General features: G+C 42.1%; 1 protein-coding gene across 1 annotated transcript; it reads right to left on the bottom strand.

Annotated features, from left to right (window-relative positions):
• Positions 1-1,529: 1,529 nt before the first annotated feature.
• LOC308293376 (tyrosine--tRNA ligase, cytoplasmic-like) lies at positions 1,530-21,238 on the bottom strand. Its single transcript, XM_080735860.1, has 14 exons — positions 21,156-21,238; positions 18,403-18,475; positions 17,758-17,904; positions 15,344-15,519; positions 13,513-13,642; positions 12,516-12,596; positions 11,929-12,021; positions 10,310-10,445; positions 10,118-10,203; positions 8,447-8,582; positions 6,837-6,961; positions 5,532-5,725; positions 4,972-5,113; positions 1,530-1,908 (listed from the first exon to the last, which is right to left on the bottom strand). Exons 2-14 carry the CDS (start codon positions 18,454-18,456, stop codon positions 1,798-1,800), a joined length of 1,611 nt encoding a protein of 536 aa, XP_080591986.1. The 5' UTR covers positions 18,457-18,475; positions 21,156-21,238; the 3' UTR covers positions 1,530-1,797.
• Positions 21,239-24,102: the final 2,864 nt, after the last annotated feature.

Here is a 24,102-nt window from a genome sequence, read left to right as displayed (position 1 = left end):
CAATTTAATTAAATATCAAAGGTGTTAAAATTACACTTCATTTATAATCACATGCCAAAACACAGTTTTCAAAATCCGAATGAAACATTCTACTTCAAACCAATGATTCTCTCTTAGTATTATTGACCCTCTGTCTTTGAAAAATGGCAAGGATAAAGCTCAGACTACATGTTTTTCATTTTCAAAGGTTGTTAAAAGTAGCATCTCTAGAAATGGTATCTATTACAGGCATTGTGACAACATACTATATACTGTAGTGTAGTGACTACATTACACAAGATGTACTTTTGTTTTCATTAAAGATGTAACACAAAGGGTTCCTTTATAAATACTCCACCCACCCACATGCATCATGACAGCATCTTGCCTGCTCTTTATGGCAGTCTGCTCCCCAGACTGGTGAGCAGAGACAGTGATCCAGAATCCATCATGGTGCTGACAGTTGACAAGTTCTAGCTTAGCCCCTGGCATGGAGCACATGCATCTTAGCAGGCACTGGGTGAGATATCAAGCATACTGCACATGGCCAGCACGGAAGAAGTACTTCACCATGTGCGTCATGAGAGAAAAGGTGGCAACCTATTGACAAGGCGTCTCCCTGCACATTCAAACCGGTGGATGGGAAGTATACAGTAGGAAGAATTAAGTTGTCTACACAAAGTCAGCCAGTCAGATGCAGTGTCGTCTAGTCAGGTAGGCTGCTGCTGTATCTGCTCAAAAGGTCTTTGGTCTCGTAGTTGATAGAAAGCACTTCAGAGTGCTGCTGATACACAAGACTATTACCACTGAGCTTGCCTGTCAGCCCTCCATATGCAAACACATGCATTTCCAGTGCTGAACTTTGCAACAGTATTGCAATGCAGCTGAGGAATGCATGCACGTCAATCGTGAGGTGAATACTCTGTGTCAAACAGTAACCATAGCTGCTGCCTGCTTGGACACCTGGTGTTCTTAAGCATGCCTAGAGGTACCAGAACTAGTGGAAAAACCTTTTGTATAGAGGAGTTAAGTAGTATGTTTTCATATATTGACCCATGTAATTTTCGCCTAGTGTTATAAAATAAAATGCATGATAGCACCCATAAAGCTACCTCTGGTGCAAGGCGATCACATATTTTCTAACTCTAGACATGTTGTATACCATGACAAAAATCACTATGAGCATTAATCCCCTCAGTTGGTACCGTTACCGTAGCCACCTGACTGGCACCGCCACAACGTGGGTCGCAAACAATGGCGTCAATCTTAGTTGACAAAAATGTTGAAATGCAATATTTATTCTACACATTTTTACAATATTGTAAAATGTAATGATGTTTGTGTCACGTTTGGCCTCCTACAGAAAACATTAAATTTAAATTTAAATGTGAGGGGAAAAAAAATAAAATAAGAAACATAATTATTTTTGTAAATAATAATAATGAATAATTATTGTTGAGTTGACGATCAGAGATCTGAACCATTGTTTATTTCATATTACAGATGATGCAATGTTGAACCTTGCTGAACCATTTCTATGGTAGCCTGGAAGTGCCAAACATTTCACAATGAAAAAAATTAAATTAAAACAAACCCACCATCAATATAACCATATAATACAAGAAATGTTGATATTATTCTTTATATACATTTAATGTCTAAAACTCACCAGTCATTGAGTTCCACAGACAGTATTGTTGATTGGATTAAAGTCCAATTACTTTAGCAATCTGGTTCTCAAAGCAAGAAGGATTATGGTTGAGAGTTGGGTTTACCATAGTGACGTGGTAATGAGCAGCTTTATAAGCAGTGTGCAATCTAACTGATGTTGCCTCCTTTCAATGTTTTACATGTGATCTGTCCAAGTTTGGTCATCAAATTATATTCCTTCCACTGGGCAACACACTGCTCCGATACCTTTAGGTCCACCTAGGGAGAGAAGGAAAACAAACATTTAATTATCTGATCTGTACAGTAGGGCATACACGAATAGTGATTTTTAGTATTCGAATTATTCAACCTCAAAGTATTCGAATGGTCGAATAGTCAACAGGACTGGCCAAACTGTCAAATATTAAGTAAGCAAGAGGCGAACATTGTGAAAATAGCCGATCAACATGCTCACAACGCCTCGCAAGCTATTTTCACAATATTTATCTGCGGAACCGAGTCACATTAAATGTAATACCTACAATTCCAAGTGCTTGTCAGGGTGGGGGTCCCCAGTTCAAATATGTTTATTTTGGGGGGCACGGCCTAAAAAGGTTTGAGAAGCCCTGGTATAGAGCATTAACACATTCATCCACCAGCGGCATTGACCAAAAAAAAAAGAAAAAGAATATTCGACTTCGGTGAACAACATCGAATAGTGACTTTGATATTCGAATATTTGGTGAATGCCCTACTGTACAGTACAATACTATACTAGTAAGACACCTCAGGGCGACATGTGACAATTCTTGGCCATCTGGCCAGTGATGTATATCGGACCAGTTACATATGGAGACCCCTGGTACCCATACTATATGGAGATCCATGTACTGTATATGGAGATATGCTGTGAGAGCCCAAACATGCTTACTCAGTTATTCGTTATGTGAAAGTCCTATGATGTCTATGACATTTTCATCATACCCTTTTATGCCCATAAATGGAGATACCTGTCTGTAGAACCAGCCACACAGATATGGGCTATCTTGGCCATCTGTCTTGGCCATATATGGATTCTGTTAGTGTGGTAAGTGGCCGATGTGGCCTCCATATATGGGCATCCCCATATGAAGTCCTGTAAGATATGGGCTTAATATTGATGACATCAGGGAACTCCATATATGGGCATAAAAGGGATTCTGTTAGCGTGACATCACAGTGAAGCCAGAGCGTGATGTCAGAGCGGCAAACCCATTCTGTTAAGAGTGGTTCCCCTGACATCACAGTGATGTCAGAGACCTGTAATGTCACAGTGATATGTCAGGGGAACCACAGTGTCAGGCGTGACTGACAAAGCCACGGACAAGATGTGCCGGTTTTCATAGTTAACAGCTCAACATCAACTATGTTTAAAGGGCCTACACCATGCTTTTAAAACTATATTTTTTGTATAAATATATGCTCAAAATTGAGTCTTAGACAGGTTTTAACCCTCAAAAAACACTCTGACCATTCTTTTTGTTTGTTCTAGCTCTACTATAATGAGGCTCTCCAGCTGCAATACCAAAACAGCCTCTGTTTGCTCAGGGGCGCATCTAGTGGGGTTTTTCCAGAAAAAAAAGCATTTTTTTGAAAGAAAAAAAAGTTTTGAAAAAAAAAATTGAAAAAAAAAATGTCTTTGAATTTTTTTTTTTTGACTCTGAAAAAAAACGGGAAGCGAGAGTGACGTCACTCTCGTCAACTCTCAGAACAGCACTGTTCTGAGAACCCGTGGAAAGCTTTTCATCTCTGTCTGCCCAAAACCAGAGAAAGACACAACGGTCAGAAATAGGACTTTGTGAGGATAGAAGGTGCCAGTGGGACCCCAAAAAAAGGTTTTAAAATAGAAAAAGTGAAAATTCATGGTGTAGGTCCTTTAAGCAAAGGTGTATTAACACATGGGAGTGCCTAAAGCCTCTATCAGAGTCCAGGGTGAAGAGCTATTCACTTCACCGCGGTGTAGTTTTCTAGCTATCACCTAAAAATGTATAACACAGCCTAGGTGATAGCTAGGAAACTACAACGAGGTGAAGTGAATAGCTCTTCACCCTGGACTCTGTTAGAGCCTTTAGACGTCCCCAGGCGTCTTAACCAGTAATCTACATCAGTTATGGCAAAACTATGCACTCAAAGTGTTAAAGGTAGGTTAAGTGATTCCACTTAAAGGAGGACTTTGCCACTTTTCAACCTATCTTCATATCCTCACATTAGGGCCTCACTAATGTTCATAATAAAATTGCAAAAAAAAAAAAGAACACCGGTCCAAGTCTCTTAGGAGAGCTGTGGGAAGTTCAGAAATCCATAGTCTTGTGACATCATCGTTTGACAGATTCTTTTTTTTTAACATAAAAAAAAAAAAAGATTTTTATTATCACAAGAACAATAGCTTCCACTTTAACATTGCAACTTTTCAGGAATAGAAAGCCTGCATTTTCTATTAGCTTGGATTCCCCATTGATGATGTCACAAGACTATGGATTTCTGAACTTCCCACAGCTCTCCTAAGACTTGGACCGAGTAGATTATTTTTTCGACCATGATTGGAGGAAGGCCTCAGTCTATCCTGATTGGAGGAAAACCTGCCACTCAACACAGTTTTGGTGGAGCAACTGAAACTGCTTTTTTCTCCTCACAGGGGTCAAGTCCAAATATGGACCAAACACTCTACAGTATCTGGTACCAGAACACTGACCCATGTTGTTATTATTTGATTTAAATTAAATCGCTTACCCTACCTTTAACACATCGGACGCCCACGTGGTTTTGATGTCTTAATTTGCTGGTGCCCATGGCAACGCGTCAAACGCGTCATTTTACCTACCGGCGAGAATACTGGCGAGAAAAGTAATCCGAGTAAATGTAATCCGAGTATGTCCTGTTTATTTCGCGAAAATCTTTTCTTTCAGTCAGGACCGTTTTTTATCATTTCTAAGCCACAGTGTTTGTGTTACGGCATGTAGAAGAGGCTGCCGTTTTGAGAAAAAAATGAAAAAAGGAAGAGAATCCGGAGAAAACAGCATTTTTGTGCAGCCGCTAAACAGGAAGTCAACGAGACAGACAGCACGTCCGGGTGACGTAATTGCGCACAGCATGTTGGGAAATGGAGTTTGTTTCATCACCGCGGTAGCCAAGTGCAGTAGCTACAGTACAGTATAGTTTACTGTACAACGCGTCAAACGCGTCGTGGGCCTCCAGCGACATCAAAGAAATTGACTTGTAGACACCACGTGGGCATCCGATGTGTTAACTACTGTTGCAGTGTATTTGGGAAATAACATTTTGGATGCTTTCGCTGAAGCTTACCTGTAGTTTCTCCCAAACCTTCTTCTTTGGGTTGAGCTTCTCGTCCGGTTTCCCCGCCTCGTATCCCTCGATGAAGACCTGTTCTCCTGGCGAGGAACCCTCTGGTGGGTCCAGCGGTTCCACTCTCCTGGGTTCTCCTTCACTAAAGCCCAGCCAACCGGAGGAGACAGGAAAGAAATGTGTTCAAGGACGAGCATGTGTGTGTGTGTTTATATTTAAAACTCATTTAGTCAAATATTTGCTTCTGGGGGGTCCCTGGAACAACACATTGTAAGATGGGGGTCCGCGGCCAAATACATGTAATTTTGGGGGTCCTTGACAGAAGAGGATTTAAAGAACATTTATGGCATCGGGTCAAATTTAATATTCAAAGACTTACATAAATTCTCATGATTTTTCAAAAATAGCAGATCTACACGCTCGCGTATATCTGCTTTTTTTTAATAATAGTTTTTTTTAAATATATAGTTAAAGCATAAAATAATGGTTAAAGTGCTTAAAATCTAAAGTGAAACAGATATGCGTTCCAGGTCTAAGTGGCTGAAAGGAAATCCATTTACATTGTGGAACATAGCAGCATGGCTTGAGACTCGATGCCCCGCATCTTCTGAGGTTTCAGATTGCAAAGCAGGAGCACCATTCTGTCCTGCAACTCCTCCTGGGAAATGTAGGCCACCAGCCCGCTGACTACAGTCCTGGGCTCTGCCTCTCCTACGTCGATCTTCTCCAGGTACAGGGAATCGGCATCGGGATGCTGCAACAAGGGGAGCAGAGGAAAAGAAATCCATGAGAAATGGGATGAGGCACATTATGTAGATCAGCATCAAGTGATGACATTGCCTTTTAAACGTTGGGACCACTTAACAGTTTATCGACGATAACAATAAAATTGATAAGTAAAATAACCTAAGTCTCTCTAACTTCCACTGTGGTATCCGATGTGTTAACAAACGAGTTCTTCAAATGCTACAATCCTTGTTTTCCCTCGTAACTGTTGACATACATGGCACAGATTTTTGCCATTTTTAATAATTCTCTGATATTTTTTATTCTTCAACATATCACCCCAGTTGCACTACCATTTAAAGGAGTAGTTCACCCCCAAAAAGATTATTTTTTTCTATTGATTAGTCACACCATGCAGACTTCAATATTATATTGTTTTATTTGTCACATTCCTGAGACAAAACATGTATTATAGAAAATCTACCCCCATTCATTCTGGATGAGGACCCAAATACATGGGCCTGGATGGGGACCCAAATGCTTTTGTGTGATAATCAATGGGGGTAAATTTACTTGACCCTTGACCCTACATTTCCTCCCATTGATTCTGACCCAAATGCATTTGGGTCTCCATCCACAGGGCCTTATTTGGGTCTCCATCCAGGGCCTTATTTGGGTCTCCATCCAGGGCCTTATTTGGGTCTCCATCCAGGGCCTTATTTGGGTCCCCATCCAGGCCCATGTATTTGGGTCCCCATCCAGAATCAACGGGGGTACATTTACTATAATATTTATTTTTGTCTTAGGAATGCAACAAATACAAAGAAATACTATTGAACTCAAGTCTCCATGGTGTGGACTAATCAATAGAAAAAATGTCATTTTGGGGGTGACCTACTCCTTTAAGTGAGAATAAACTGCGCTTGCCCAGGCCTTACGGCCTGGGCATAAATATAACGATTGCAATCACCGCAGCTTCGTAACTCGCGCGGCCCTGACCAAAGTCCACTGGCCTTCGCGCCGCTTGCAATGTCGTGGACAATAATTACAGTCTGTTCGCCCAACTGGGACACCGGACAACTGGGATTTTCCCGGTAAAAGACCCACCATTATACTCTGTACCGTGTTGACCTCCTTACCTTCTCCACACTGATGATCTTGCCCACTCTGATGTCCAGCCGAGAGGGCACCAGCTCATCATCTCCCCCTCCTCCTCCTCCTGCTCCTCCTGCTGCTGCTTTAGCACCTTTCCCTGCTGCTGCCTCTGAACATCAAACAAAAGCAGCATTTGGTGGTGAATCTGTACAGCAGGGTTCCCCAATAGGCGGCCCGCGGGCCATTTGCGGCCCGCAAGGGGCTACTGTCTGGCTCTCACCAACCCCAGTAATAACGGTGGTATAAGAGCAGCAACAACACTAGTATATTGTCGTTGTCGGGTGGAAACTCGTATTTCCAAATGTGTACGTTCTTTCGCAAATAGTAAAACCCTGCTTCATCATACAAGGCCGTTGCACAAAAGTAGTGAAAACAGCCGATCTACAAGCACACAACGCCTCGCACCGCATCATTTAAAAACATTTTTAAATGATAAATGCAAAACAAACGGTTTTGGACATAAAAAGATTTTCACCCGACAACGACGATATCTGAACTGTCGCTGGAGTAGCGGGAATGCCACCGTCGTCCCCTGCAATGCTGTGGCCCTCGGCTTGGTACCCTAGACATGATTCGGCCCTTGGGGAAAACTAATCGGGGACCCCTCCTGTATGGGTTAGCTGGCAATATCAGACATCATGTTCAGCCAGGAAGGACATATTGTAGAGTAGAATCTACAAGACTCTACAGTTTGTATAGTATTTGGGTTTTAACACTAACACTGCTACTGTATTAAAAAATGCATTTATCCCTCAGCTGTCACAAGGTTTTCAATAAACTAAACTGGAGCAATGAATGATAGTGGAGACACAGACACAGCAGGGGAATCATCCCATAGGAATGTATTGTTGTCATGTTTTCTCTAGCCTCTCTGAACAGCCAATCAGCTGATTTCTTTGCTGTCACATGATTCACTGAAGCACATGGCTACCCAGAATAGCCATGTGCTACTGGTCTTTCATAACTTATGGTAGAGCACCATCCAGGGTTCCCACACATTTTTACCAATTAATTTCCAAAACTTTTCCAGAATATTTAACCCAATTTCCAGGACTATATAACAATAATTCAGCTCAATAACAAGTCGCTTACTCCTATGCGCAATGCCCAAAGACAGGTAGTGTATGCCAGTGGTTCTCAACCTTTTCAGGCAGTGACCCCCGAAATAATCATATTTTAACTGGGGACCCCCCCACCCTGACGAGCACTAAGAGTAGAGGAATTTTGTATGAGACGTTTCTATTGTGAAAATAGCCGATCTACAGCATGTAGATCGTCTATTTTCACAATTTCTGCCTCTAATATTTGACAATTTGGGCCAATGTTTAATTTGTCATTTCAGAGGTATTAACAAAATCAATAACCAAAGACAATGCATAGCCATTTCTTCCAGGACCTTCCAGGACCCTTGATCAATTCCAAAACGTTTCCAGTACTGGAAAGAATATTTTTCTAATTTCAAAATATTTCCAGGAATTTCATGACCGTGGGAACCCTGACCATCTAGTGGCCAAAAAGAGAATGACCAGTATACTTGGCAGTTAAAGTGAAAGAAGAGAGAAGTGAGAGGTGGTTGGAGTGCTGATATACTGACTTTTCTTGGAGGGGTCGGGGTAGGCTGTGTCGGTCAGTTGGCGGAGCTCAGGTGACTCAAACTTCTTCCGGATCGGGTCCAGAAGTTTGTTGAGTGCAACCTCCACTGAGGCCTTCAGGTCACCCGGGTGGATTGACTGAGATGTCAGCGGTCGCAGCGTGATGGGAGATGTGAAGAGGAATTTAGCAACAAAAGAAAAGTAGTCTGATTAGACAGTCTATTGTTGCTAAAGACAACATCCTGTTGAAAAGCATATTTAAAATCATAATACCGTAATTAACAAAAAAGTGGAACCTTTTTATTGGCTAGCATGTTAAAGGTGATACACCATGAAATTTCACTTTTCCTATTTTAAAACTTTTTTTTGGGGTCCCACTAGCACCTTCTATCCTCACAAAGTCCCATTTCTGACCGTTGTGTCTTTCTCTGGTTTTGGGAAGGCGGAGGTTAAAAGCATCCCACGGGTTCTCAAAACAGGCTGTCCAGATTTGCTGCCATCGCTGACGTCATCGACGGCCGTTTTTGAAGATATATATATTTTTCTTTTTTCAAAAAAACCTTTTTTCAAAAACTTTTTTTTTTTTCAAAAAAACTTTTTTTTTCCCCCCAAAAAAAACTTCTTCAGGCCAAAGGTGGTACTGCAGCTGAAAATGCTCTGAGAGCCATTCAAAATGAGAGAGGCTCTCTATTCAGGAGTGGTAATTTAGCCTCAAACCTTTTGAAAAACGTTTTTGGGACATAAACAATATGACATAAATACTTTTTAAATGCATGGTGTATCACCTTTAAGGGTCGTTTATAGTTCCGTATGTTTGATTTTGTGTATGTTTTGGGTGGGAGAGGACGTGCAGTAATTGCGTCGATATGCTTAGTTCATCTACGTGTGTGCGTGCCGACCCGCTCTCCGCTCCAATTCTGCTCCCGTTGTGGCCACGCGCCACATATCGTGCCTCGCGGCAAAGAGCACACGAGAGCAGAACAAGCAATTCCCAGCGCGCCCCCGACCAGGATTTCACTCTAATGTCTCTGTCATCCACACAAGTCTTTTTATAAATACTTTGTGTCAGTTAACGTTATATCAACTGCCAGTCAAAGGATATACGATTCGAAACGCAAGTGAAACGAATTTTGGCTGAATGAACCACACTCCTCGAGTAGCCCGCATCTCTCGAATCTGGTGATTAATCAATAACCAACAGGATTTCATATTGTCCGTCTTATTAAAAAGGACAGTGTCAACTAAAAAGGAAACTTAGATGGGGTCTTTTTCAACATATTAGGCCATCGAGGCTCACTCTTTCCCTTTACCATGGGCTCTTGATGAGAACGGCGTCACGCCACAGAGCTTTCCATGTTTGTATCATAGAGGTATGGTTGATATTTAGAGACGTTGAAGAACAAATCTTTCCAATCTTTTGGAAAACGGTGGCCGCGGGTACTTCTTGCTACGGACAAGTCCAGTAAGTTCAGTTGAGGGGTGTAATCATACCATACGGACAAGTACGGACAGGGAAAAAGAACGGACATCAACATAGTTAACATAGTTAACTGTTGTTTCAGACATAGTTTATGCCGTTTCTCAGGGGAACGGTTACAAACAGAAAGCTGACAAAGGTTGGAACACTGATGTGTCATTCAAGTCAAAAGTGTGTCTCTGAAACTAAAGTGTACCTCGGCTGCAAAGTCCTGCTCCACCTCCTCAAACACGGTGTAGACTTTGTCTCCGCCCCACTTGGCGTCTCTTTTGACAGTGAAATCTGAAACGGAGCAGAAGGTCAATGATCGATCTATCTATTTGTTTCTCATTCTATCAAAGAGGGAGAATAGTGAAGAGAACAGAGGGGGGGGGGGGGGGTCCTCTACCTCCGCAGAGTGGGAAGAGGACGTATCTGACGAAGGACAGCACGCCATTGTTCTCGATGTTGCCAGGCTCACAGAAAGCCTTCTTCAGCTTCTTCTTAACGTCCTCCTTCTTGTCCAGGAGGTCAATCTTTGACTCCTGCAGCCATCAGTAGCAGAGCCACAGTGGAGGAGATGATGATTAGCCAAGAGATGACTAGATTTTTTATCTTTATCATTTCTTTTGAGAACTTCCAGCAAATATTGTGACTGGGGAAGGGACGATAAGACAATGTCATATCGCGATTTACGATATTATCGCGATAATCAAAATCCATTATCCTGGGGGGGTATAGCAGATCTACAAGCTCACAGCGCGTCGCAACGCGTCGCGTTGTGAGCTTGTAGATCGCCAATGTTTTTGGCAAAGACATTTGATAGGGAGTGAAAAAAAGACTGCATCAAGTACGTATATTATAAGTACCTTTTACCAGTTATAGAGGGTTTAAGCGGTATTGGATATGGAGCTCGGCAAATCAAAGGTGAATTGATCCCAGTGCATGATGGAGGACGATAGCACGATAAATTGAGGCCATGGCTACACAGAGCTGGATATTTCTGAAGCTAGACATGTTTTTGTGCTGTTGGGGCTTGCAGCCACATGAAGCTGGATATTTTGGCCGCGAAGCTGGATATTTCTTAAACCGGATAAATAAGTGGAGAGGTTGAAAAATATCTGATTCACTGGATCCGTGTAGACAGGGAACCCGGATATCTCTGAAGACTTTACTGTGTGTGTGCTTGTTAGACCTAGATATCTTTGTCGTGTGGACCTAGATATTTTGGTCCCATCCTCTTTTATAGTACACTTTAAGACATAATAAGACATAAGACAGAATAAAGCCATAATAAGAAATAATGTGTTGGTAATTAGAGCTAATATATTTTATTAGACAGAAACAAAGACAGTCCGTGGGGTGGTGGCTGAGACAGAATAGCAGAAAGCGAATACATTATCTGGCACCGGCATCGCTGGTAACTGCCGCGTAGGGCTGTCACGATATGACATTTTACATGACGATTAATTGTCATTCAAATAATTGGCGATTAACGATTTAATTGTGTTTTTGTCGTTGATAATTACATTTCTGTTTGGCTTTTAGGCTTTGAAGTTGCATATGGCAGATATGATACATAACCTAAACACACAAATACATTACTGACATATTTGACGACTTACTACTTAAAAAATAACATTGATAGTGGAAATAGCCGATCTACAAGCTCACAACGCGTCGCGATGCTACGCGTTGTGAGCTTGTAGATCTGCTATTTCCACTATTTCTGTCTAATAAAATATATTAGCTCTAATTACCAACACATTATTTCTTATTATGGCTTTATTCTGTCTTATTATGTCTCAAAGTGTACTGTAAAAGAGGATGGGACCGATATTTTTCTATGTGGATCTGAAAAAACGAGATATATGAAAAATCCAGCTCCGTGTAGCCATGGCCTATCTCCACGATACGATTATCTTGAGTGATTTTTATCACAATAAACGATAATATGGCTTATCGTCCCATGCCTAGATGAGAAACGTGTATTTTCAACTTCCATCAAATATTGTGACGTGTTCTTACTTCTTCGGAGGAGCTCATTTTGGCCCCCGTCAGTCCTGGCACCATGGGGTTCATCAGATGAGCCCGCTTGGCATAGCCCAGGGAGGGCAAGTACTGCACATGAATGACAAATAACACCACGTGTTAGCATAGCAAGGATGCCTCACACCTGCATATTGTAGCTGGTCGGGTGGAAACCTTGTCCAAAACCTTCACATCCATTTCAGGAAATGGAAAATGTTGTTATTTAGTCCCACACTCTTAATACAATTCATCTGTTCAATGTTAATAAAGACACACTTAACTACTTTCACTTTCAAAATATTTCAAAAATAGCAAAAATAGAAGACCTACAATTTCACAATGTGTCGCGATGAAACACATTGTGTGCTTATTGATCGGCTATTTTCACTGCTTTAGCACAAAGCTGTTGTGCGACGGAGAGTAGGGAATTATTCAAGGTTTCTGCCCGACAGAGCCGATATAAACTTAACATGAGCTGACTTAACATGAGATGAATGAGTAATTCTGCTGCAAAAGGCAGGCCAGGCGTGTCCGAGACTACCAGAGTAGAGTGTGTACGGGTTGAAGATAAGGTGAGATTTAACCTTCTCTGCCAGAGTGAAGATCTTCCTCTGGTCAACTCCTCCAAACTGAGCATCCACCTTCAGGTACTCCTCATCAAGAGCCTGAGGAGAAAGACAACAACGCACACATCTACTCTTAGTCACTTCAATGAAGCCAACAGGTAGAATGCAATCATTTACCTGGTACAGAAGGAGAGGAAAACAACTGCCGTTGTGCTCCAGGGTTGCAACGGTATTTACTTGCACACCGATAACACCGTTAAATAAAAAGAAAACGTATCCGCTGCTCTGCTCTGCCCCGAGGAGCGCAGTAGAGATGTGACGTTCGCCAACGATTCCGCTCTTTTGAACAGCTCTTTTAAATGAACGATGGGATTCGGTTCTCAATCGCGGGAGGCCGGGATTGTGTGGGAGTGTCGAGAACAGATCCAGAATCAATGGATCATCCACGGGGCGAGGCACAGCCCATCAGACTGCATGATGTCTCGTCCCCACTCGCAGGGCACGTTCCAGGAGACTAGTTGTGGCTTTATAATGTCACAGCGCGCAGTAGGCAGAAAAACAACGATTAGCCAAACAAGAAAACGCAGGGCTGTTGTAACACTAACAGTGTTGCTTTTTTACAAAGCTGAATTTTTAATATGGTCGGATGGTTGTTGTTGTTGTTGTAGCTTGAGGTAGCATTGGCTGCTACTGAGTGCTCACAAGACGACAAGACACGCAATGGTGGTTGAAACGGTGTTACCGATAACCGCGGTGTTGACACGGACGATATTTTCGGTGTTAAAAATCTCATACCATTGCAACCCTAGGTCCAAACCCAGTGTCCCAGTGTTCTCATCATCATTTTCTTTTTTCAGAGCTCATCGTCGCTCGCAGAAAGTAACCAATTTGAAAGGTCATTACAGCCTTCACATACAGCAACTGACATCTTAGAGTAGATTTCCATCTATTAGAATCTGTCATTAGTAGCGAGTTGTGACATTTATTTTCATATACATAAAAAGGGGCCTTTAACCTGTAGTCCGGGGTACAGCAGACCACTCAGCAGAGGATGATCCACCTGTTTGACCACCTCCGCTCCAGCCTTCTTGGCATCATGCTCAGTGACCATGGAGGACAGGCGGTACACGTCCAGCGTGTACTCACTGAAAGACAAGAGACAGACAAGACCGTTTTTAGTTTCATGTTTTCCCCCAGAAAGCCTAGAATTATTGAATGCTTTAACCAGTGAGATATACAAGCTCACAACGCGGCACAGAGAAAAAGTTGTGAAAATGTGTGCAAATCTTTGAATATATGTATTTCCAAAGCGAACGTTTGTAACTAAAATTTTGCTTCTGGGTGGTCCCTGGAACTAAATATTTTGAGATGGGGGTCCGTGGCCAAATAAATATCAGTTTGGGGGTCCTTCTCGTGAAAAGGTTTGAGAACCACTGACACAGTAGTCTCTCAAGAACAGACTAACTGAGCTCCAGTTAAGTGAAAAGGACCTTTTTTTTTACGATGGCCAGACAGATTGCTGACATAGAAACACAGGTTTTTCAAAAAATCTTAGAAGGATTCAAAAGACACTTATAGAATCGGGTCAAAATTCAAATTTTCACGATTTTTCAAAAATAGCAGATATAAAAGCTTGCAGCGCGGCACCGAGTGCCGCGCTGTGAGCTTGTATATCTGCTATTTTTCAATAGTTAAAGCATAAAATAATGATACACGATAATGTGTACCCGTTCTAAATGGGTTAAGAGGTGCTTAGGGACGATGAGTGTTTTGCACAGGCACTTGAATGAAAACCATGAATATGTGTTCTTCTCTAGTCTAGACTCAGGGCCCAACAACACTAACAATTATTTTCAGACCATGTCTTGTCCCAATATGTGATTTTTGAAACTATGTGCAAGCAGCGCACATCAATATTTGGGGGGTTTCCCTGAAGTTCTGAACTGCCAATCCATGCTTCATTTTATAGAGGAACTTCTGAAGTTCTGTTGTATTCTATTGCTAGTCAGGCCAATTGAAAAACTCATCTTGACATTATAACTGCTTTTTAGTTTGGAGATCACTTGACTAGCGTCACGATTTAATTTCTGTTTTTGTTGTTTTGACGATTACATTTCTGTTTGGTTTGTAGGCTTTGAAGTTGCACATATGGCAAATATGACACATAACCTAAATATACAAAGAAATTACTGACATTTGACAACTTTATACTTAAAGGACAACTTAGTTTTTTACAACAAGCATGCACCGCAATCTTTCATGGTTAGGTGTGATTTATGGGGGCTAGTAGTGTTACTGTAAATAGTAATAAAGAATTACAGTATTTTCTGGACTATAAGGCGCACCTGACTATAAGGCGCACTGTCAATGAATGGTCTATTTTCAAACTGTTTTCATATATAAGGCGCACCTGACTATAAGGCGCACATAATAGACGCTACCGTTGCGTTATGCATCCAACAGATGGAGCTGTGCTAAAGTGAATGTCAATGTCAATGAATGATCCATATATAAGGCGCACTGGACTATAAGGCGAACTGTAGTTTTTTGAGAAAATTAAAGGCTTTTAAGTGCGCTTATAGTCCGGAAAATACGGTATTCAGCTCATCGTGTCTAAAAAGACATTTAGCCACTTGCACGCATATGCAATCGCGACGTGTTGTGAGCTTGTAGATCTGCCATTTCCACTATTTTTGAAAACGTTTGAAAATATGAAAAACCTTCAACATATAAACGATTATGACTATGTCAAATAATTGCGATTATGTCAAATAATTGTGATTATGTCAAATAATTGCGATTAGACGATCATCGTGTAATAATTGTGACAGGTCTACTGTACTTACCGGCTGAGCTGGAAGTCTGTTCCCTTGACAAACTTGAGTTTATCAAGCGGCACCCCGATGCTCTCCAGCATGGCCTTGATAACTTGTTCATAGTACTGCACCCGGAGCTCCAGCAGCTCCCAGGGAGCCTTCATGTTGTCCAGGAAGGCGTGCAAGTCTGCAAACAAGATAGTTACCTGCAAAAAAGAAAAAAAAGTGAAAAAGGGTATAAATAAACGTCGATAAAATACAAGACATGAAAACACAGTGAGATGCTTTGAAATGTCGAAACCACAATTAAGTGCAGATCAAAAAGCAAAGTATGCTGGCCTTGTGCACTCGTGGCCATATATGGCCTACTTGTGCGCCAGCAGAGCGCACAAGTACTGTGATCAGTGCTGTCTGTATCCGTCTGACAGTAGGTTATGTGGGTACAGTATGTGACGACACAGAGAACACTGCTCCCTCATTGGCTCCCTCATAAGACAGCACTCGCCTTTGTACTGTCAGCCGGATACAGACACGGTACTTGCACGCTCTGCTGGTGCAAGTAACTAGACTTAAAGGTCCTCCCACCTCACACCCTGCCTTGAGGAAGTCTGTCAAGTAGCTAGACTTAAAGGTCCTCCCACCTCACACCCTGCCTTGAGGAAGTCTGTCAAGTAACTAGACTTAAAGGTCCTCCCACCTCACATCCTGCCTTGAGTAACTAGACTTAAAGGTCCTCCCACCTCACACCCTGCCTTGAGTAACTAGACTTAAAGGTCCTCCCACCTCACACCCTGCCTTGAGGAAGTCTGTCAAGTAACTAGACTTAAAGGTCCTCCCACCTCACACCCTGCCTTGAGGAAGTCTGTCAAGTAACTAGACTTAAAGGTCCTCCCACCTCACATCCTGCCTTGAGTAACTAGACTTAAAGGTCCTCCCACCTCACACCCTGCCTTGAGTAACTAGACTTAAAGGTCCTCCCACCTCACACCCTGCCTTGAGGAAGTCTGTCAAGTAACTAGACTTAAAGGTCCTCCCACCTCACACCCTGCCTTGAGGAAGTCTGTCAAGTAACTAGACTTAAAGGTCCTCCCACCTCACATCCTGCCTTGAGGAAGTCTGTCAAGTAACTAGACTTAAAGGTCCTCCCACCTCACACCCTGCCTTGAGTAACTAGACTTAAAGGTCCTCCCACCTCACACCCTGCCTTGAGTAACTAGACTTAAAGGTCCTCCCACCTCACACCCTGCCTTGAGTAACTAGACTTAAAGGTCCTCCCACCTCACACCCTGCCTTGAGTAACTAGACTTAAAGGTCCTCCCACCTCACACCCTGCCTTGAGTAACTAGACTTAAAGGTCCTCCCACCTCACACCCTGCCTTGAGTAACTAGACTTAAAGGTCCTCCCACCTCACACCCTGCCTTGAGTAACTAGACTTAAAGGTCCTCCCACCTCACACCCTGCCTTGAGTAACTAGACTTAAAGGTCCTCCCACCTCACACCCTGCCTTGAGTAACCAGACTTAAAGGTCCTCCCACCTCACACCCTGCCTTGAGTAACCAGACTTAAAGGTCCTCCCACCTCACACCCTGCCTTGAGTAACCAGTAAGACTCCCTAATCGGGAGATACGGCAATCTCCACAAATAGGGCAAAATTTTGTTTTTCCAAAATCTCCCTGATCCATGTTGATGACATGAGTATAGACATGCTGTGTAGTGATTTTCATGATTTTAGGGCAAAATCTGTAGGAGCAGTGTCCAAAAATGTGTTTTTAAAAATCGGCCTGAAGGTGGCGCTATATGGGACAGATTCATGGTGATGGGATGAGTGTAGACATACTGTGTAGCGATTTGCGTGATTTTAGGGCAAAAACTGTAAGAGCAGTGTCCAAAAATGTGTTTTAAAAATCGGCCTCATGGTGGCGCTAGAAGAGGGCCATGTGAGAAATGAGGGCTGGGGTGTCCGCGTTGCCTTGGCGGACGAATAGGTACCGGCCCCGGCTCTCCCGGACCCTCCTAGGCCGAGTTACGGCATTTTATGTGAGCTGCAGTGGAGGGGGTCCTCCACTGGGGGCGCCACCACTTTTGCATCCGTTCTGGAGCAGCAGGAGTCGGTGGTCCCCGGGAATTCCCCGTGAGCAGCCCCGTTGGGGTGGTCATTTGGTCATTTTTGCACATTTGGTCATTTTTTACATCTGGGGGTCCCCCAGGGACCTGGGGGTCCCTGGAGCTCCGGGGGTCCTTGGAGGTTGTAGTTTGGCAGCCAAGGAGCGTGTGTGCAAAATTTGGCATGGATCGGGGCAACGGTTGCGGAGATATGAGCAGGGCAATAGTGTGACGTGTGAGGTGTGACAGACAGACGGACAGACAGACAGACTGACAGTTTGTGCAGGTTTTGATAGTAAGTGCGACCTACGGTCGCAACCAGACTTAAAGGTCCACCCACCTCACACCCTGCCTTGAGGAAGTCTGCTATCTTGGACATTGGCACAAAATAAGCGACATGGGGTTTTCCTGTGGTGGCCGTTCCCCAGTAGACCTTGAGTTCTCCTTCCTGGAGAACCTGCTTGATTTTGTCCTCACCAAGGAACTCCTGTAAAACAAACGCACATCACCAAATCCACCACTTAAGTGTTATACTGTAGATTAGACCACGCCAGTGCCTTGCCATATAAGTCACTGTTTCCCAAACACTGGGTCAGGACCCATTTGTGGGTCGCAGACATATTTTTATGGGTCCCTTAATTTTTTTCCCCCTATATTTATATATTTTTGTTTCATGAATCAAAAACTAAATTCTATGATGTATTTCAAAAATGTCATGAAGTCAAAGAAAAATCAAAGTCATTCCAAAAATTAGAAAACAAATAAATAAGAAGTAGCGAAAATAGCCCATCTACAAGCTCATCGCAACGTGTTGTGAGCTTGTAGATCTGCTGTTTTCACTAGTGTGGGTCCCGGGCTAATGTCTAATGTCTCCTTTGGGTCACGGGCTAAAACCTTTGGGAACCACTGATCTACAGTAAGTGATCCACTTTAAACTCCCAAAGAGTTTGCCATCCAGAATGTTTTTTATATTTGAGTGTCTCACCTGTAAGTTCCTTGTTATGAGGTTGAACTTCTCCTCTGGACTCAGCCCTGCCATCACTCTGGATCCTACACAGCTAAACCAAGATGAAATCATCAAGCATTATCATCAGAGCCAACAGACAATTTGTATCTATCAGAAATCAACTACACAGACAGGCCCTGTCAGTGTGTTTAATTGATTTTCTTATCTAAGTGAACAATAAACAAAAACAAAAAACATATAGTGGCTGTGGCGGTTCAGGGTTGGCTTTTAGCAGTGATATTATACATTTCTTGTATTACTTGTATAATATTCCAGCCATAGATCGGTCCTATCCCTGCCCAGTTAGCAGACTAATCTCTGTGGCATAAATCTTCTCTAGTCTACCAAAATGTATTCCTAAGAGTCAGATATTGTCCTCTAGTTTCATATCCATTCTGGTAGAAAGTCTGTGTTTAGTAAAATCAGGGGCATAGTTCTGCCGATTTAAAATGACTCCAATACGGAACTAAAACTTCCTATGATTGGCCGCTAGTTGCGCTGTTTTCCCCCCGGCCGATCGCAAAAAGAATTGCCCTCCATTGGATCCCATTAATTTTCCCCTTTCGTTTTCTAACCTTAATTAACATTTTCATGAATACTGTATGGTTCCTATCGCTAGTTAAAAATTGCCTTTCAATCACCATCATATTCGTTTTGTCGAAATGTGGTCCAATGTATTTTAAAATAAATGATAAAGTTGCGGGGGGGCGTGGCCAACTAAACTGATACCAGCCGGCTGTGTTCTTCTTCGTGTGCTGTATTTCGGGAGGCTCCGACCACATTCTCCCATGTATCCCTGCGTTGCGCGTGACCGTTGGCAGCCAATAGCATCTCTGATGCCTTTACAATTCTATGATGGCGAAACTCATTCCAAGGGGTAGAAAGGGCCATTTGCACTGCATAGAAACCAATGGCTTCGCTTCGTCCATATTTTTCTACAGTCTATGAGTAAAATACCTCCACCTTTCCACAAGCTGCACACAGACGACATTCTTTCCGGGCGAGGGGCCCAAAGTGAGTGCAGGACTGAATATATCAAAACTTCTTTGCGAAGCACAAATGTATAGGGCACACAATTAGCCAGTAGCTATGCCCCTCCCCTAAAAGCTTTTGTCCAATGCTAGCTTAGCAACCGGCAGCTTGCCAAGGCTGTTGCCAAGGCAAACCTTGGCAAGCAGGAAGTTATTCTAAGCTAGCATTGGACAAAAGCTTTTTGGGAGGGGCATAGCTACTGGCTAATTGGCAGGTGGTGTGATTAATGATCACACACCAATCACAATGCACCTGTCAATTGCACCTTTATGCTTCCCAAACATAGACTGCTGTTCCCAAAGGAAGTTTCAAATGTTCAGTCCAACAGTCGGGGGCAGACCTCCATTCAGAAACACCCCCACTTAGAAACATTTCCATTCTGAAACACCCCCACTGAGGTTAGGGTTAGGGCTTAGGTTAGGTTTAGGTAACACCTCCATTTAGAATAATGGAAGTCAATCTTCTGAATGGCAATGCTTCTGAATGGAGATGTGTAACCACAGCAGTCATGGAAAAGTGGAGAGATATTTTACTAAAGATATGTTTTCTGTCAGAACTTTCAAATGGATATGTAACTAGACAACAACAGTATCTGGTACACTTGCAGCATGGAGAACTTAACTAGACAACAGTATCTGGTACACTTGCAGCATGGAGAACTGTTATGCTGTGGAGACCAGTCTGCTAACCAGGCGCGGATAGGACCCATCTAGATGCTGTGTATTTGGAATACATGAAATGTATGAAATGTATGTAATATCATTGATTGTTTGATTGATTGAATACTTTTTTTAGCAGTTCGCATAGCCCTATAGGAAAAGACATGACAGTACAATTCTGATACAAGGTCTACTATTAGGATTTCAACCCAAGAAATCACTATGGCTTGTTTACATTGGGGTCCTTTTGAAGTCACTTCATTGAGACATTAAATGACAAATATACAACACCAATGTTACCATCCCCTAGTAGTACTGTGGTTAATGCAACATTGTGGTTATTGCCAACAGGCTGCCCGTTCCCATGCAGTGGTGTAAAGTAAGTAGGCCACATTTACTGAAAGTACTGTACTTAAAGTATTTTTAGGTACTTTCCTTGAGTAGTATGGACCATTTTCATTGCTTTACTTCTACTCCACAACATCTCAGATCCAAATATTGTACTTTTATTCCAATATAATATATTCAAACCTAGAAGGATACTTTGTAGATTTCGATTATTATTGTTACAAAACATATATTATTAACCACTTCATCCCTATATAGCCTACATTTTTCAAACGATTTTTATACATTTGAATATAACATACATTCTGATGCTCAAGTGCTGCCCCATGATGGAACATATGGTATTAATCCCCTAATCAGCAGGCTTGTTTCATACTATGTCGTACGACGGTGTTGCTTGCCGACAAGAACAGAACCACAACAAGCTAAAAAGCCACATCATGTTAACTTGAGTACTTGTCGAGGGAGCACACATTAGACTTGACTTAACATGCATGTGATGATGATGCTAACATGGATTAGCAGACACGTTGAAACCAGTGAATGGACAGGCTAGCTGCTCTGCCATGTGTGTGTATGTGAAGCACCAGTAAACTACAGTTGTAGGCGTAGCGTCCATGTCTGTCATTCAGTGAGCTAAATCACATATTGGTGTAATGAAGATCCGTACAGCAACATGATCAGTTAACTCACCGTTAAGATGGATTTCTCTCTGGCACAGTTAGTTAGGGATCTGTCAGTCAGTGTTGCATCAGCACTCTGGCTCTGTGATCGACTTCAGACTGTACACCGCACCCAGGCCAAAGCAGTCGAGTACAGAGGTCGAGGCTGTTACTCCGCGCCCGCGCCACTAGATGGCAGACGTACACCACTGTTGTGCCTTTGGCCTTTAGATTTAGAATATAGTGTAAAAGCTCCTTTTCTTCTGTATATCGGCCTACTTACATGTGTTAAACTTTCATATATTCTAGATTAATTGTGCATGCAGTGAATAGTTTTGTTTAAATTTAGATTGTTATGGCATAATACAGCTCATGAAAATGAAAAGTCCATATCGCAAGAATATTCACTCAAAAGAGGGATTTATAATACAGAAATGTCAAGCTTCTGAAAGGTTGTGTTTATTTGTGCACTCAGTACTTGGTCTGGAATACAAATATCTTCATCAATGGGGTGTGGCATGAAGGTGGTCAGCCTGTAGTACTGCTTATGGAAGCCCAGGTTTGCTTTGATAGAGGCCTTAAGCTCATCTGTGTGGTTGAGTCTGGTGTCTCTCATCTTCCTCTTGACAACACAACACAGATTCTCTGTGGGGTTCAGGTCAGGCCAGTTTGCTGGTCAGTTAACCCCAGTAACACCATGGTCAGTACACCAGTTAGGGCAGGTGCAAGTGCTTCTGGCTAAAGGAAATCATCTCCATAAAGAAGCTTGTCAACCTATGGAAGCACCAAGTTCTCCAAATATCTAGCCTGGCAAGCCAACCTCATACTGTGCATTCACCTACTTGTCTGAATGAGTGAACGCAGTATCAGGGATGGCCCGCCAGGCTACCAAATCCCTGGGTAGATGGCTGTGTTGACTATGAACTTGATAAAACACAGTGTGGAACTGTGTATGAACTTGATTTAAAAAAACAGCATGGCATTGTATTGCTGGTGTTGATCCACTGGTCATACAATTAAAGAATATTTCCACAGGTCATGGATTTGATGTACCAGTGTTTAAAGGGCAAATATTGCTTCTTAACCTCATCCAAGCTAGTCCGGATATCACTAACTGTGTCACTTTATGAACTGACTCAGCTTTCCGTAACACTTAATCAGCAGTGTCAAATCGAAATCTACAACACACAAAAAAGAAAAGAAAAAAAGTCATTCACAAAAAATAATCTTTAGCAACATCCATGTTGTGCTTTTATCCAGGCATCTCCACTGCAATGCCATGGATGTACAGTACATGGATGTACAGTACATGGATGTACAGTACATTGGGCACACTCTCATTATGGCCTCCTGTAGTCCAATATCAGCTGATCTTATTGATGTTGAGAAACAGGTTGTTCTCCTGGCACTGCAGTGTCCAGTTCTCCACCTTTCACTTGTCTCCTCCTAACCCTATAACTAAAGGGCTGTTCACACTGAGCATTAGAACTATATAAAGATAACTATATCGTTCACCATTGTATTTATGTGTTTTTATATTTACTGTGAACTCTGCCACCCACTTGGCTTAGAATGATTTTTAAAACTATATTTTTATAGTTATAGTGCTCAGTGTGAATGGCATATATAGGGGAGAGTGGGGTAAACTGAGAAACTGAGACACAATTTGCTCCCCTCTAGGTCAGGGGTGGGCAACTTTGATGATGGAGAGGGCCACTATATTTTCACACTCACTCCAGAGGGCCACAATTCATATACAAGCTCAAAACGTTTTGCAGCGCGATACGTTTTGAGCTTGTAGATCTGCTATTTTTGAATTGGAATCCAACATTGTAACTTTAGGATTATTGTAAATAAAGTTTTTATTTCATTTCAAATGCATTTATATGTTCATATGTTAACTTTATGAACTTAAATACAAATACATTGGACATAAAAAAGACTAGTGCTATGCCATTAAGCTACGAATATAGACTGAAGTAATGAAAGCGGGTCATGTTTGGAACAGCTGAAATCAATAATATATTATTATTAGAGATGTTACCGATCAATCGGCAATGGATCGGATCGGGCCAATCAAAGCGTGATCGGCGATAATCGGTGGTTTAGATCAAAAGGTAAATTCACCGATCCGATCCGATCGGTGCATCCGATCAACCAGCCGTTCAGTATGCCCACTTGAGGCCATTTTGGGGTATTGATTTCCACAGTGCTGAAGGAATAATTAGTTACTGCTATGATAATAAATACATAGTAATGCTGGTAAATAACTATAAGGCAAATATATAAATGAATTCATGAGTGAATTAATTAATTAAAGTTAAAACATTAACATTTAGAAAATATAAATAATATATAAATAATAACTTCATCGGATCGGTGATTGATCGGTATCGGGTGATCAAACTTTTGTGATCGGTGCTCGGTGATCGGTTCCAAAAAACCTGATCGGACCATCCCTAATTATTATAGTATTCCGATATTAACCTGAGGGCCGCATTAAGTGAAGGTGGGGGCCGCATGTGGCCCCCGGGCCGCCAGTTGCCCATGTATGCTCTAGGTGAACTAAAAGATAAATCAGTACAAATGTTCAAATGTCCTAGTAATTTGGGATGTTTCCTAACAATGGAAGTTATCAGAATGTGTTCAAGACAAAAGGCAGTGAAAATATGATTGTTTTAAAAAAAAGTGGTCTTGTGTCTCAGTTTACCCCAGCATCGGGGTAAACTGAGACAGACCAGATAAATCAAGGGGGTAAAGTGATCCACTTACTTTTGTCTCTTTAAAACTACCATAAAAACCTGGTTAACCAGGTTAAATGCACAATACCAAAATTTACATAGCAGAAATTATTTTAATAGTGTTTGGTCCTGTCATTTCCACCCATGTATGAGAAGAAAGAAAAAAGAAAAAAAAACTATACAAATATTATAAAAGGGTTTACCAAACTTTTCTCAGTTGTTCCCTATGTAATCTTT

The sequence above is a fragment of the Nannobrachium achirus genome, assembly GCF_963921795.1.
Source record: "Nannobrachium achirus genome assembly, chromosome: 10".
Lineage (NCBI taxonomy): Eukaryota > Metazoa > Chordata > Actinopteri > Myctophiformes > Myctophidae > Nannobrachium > Nannobrachium achirus.
This window is presented reverse-complemented; position numbering and strand designations above follow the sequence as displayed.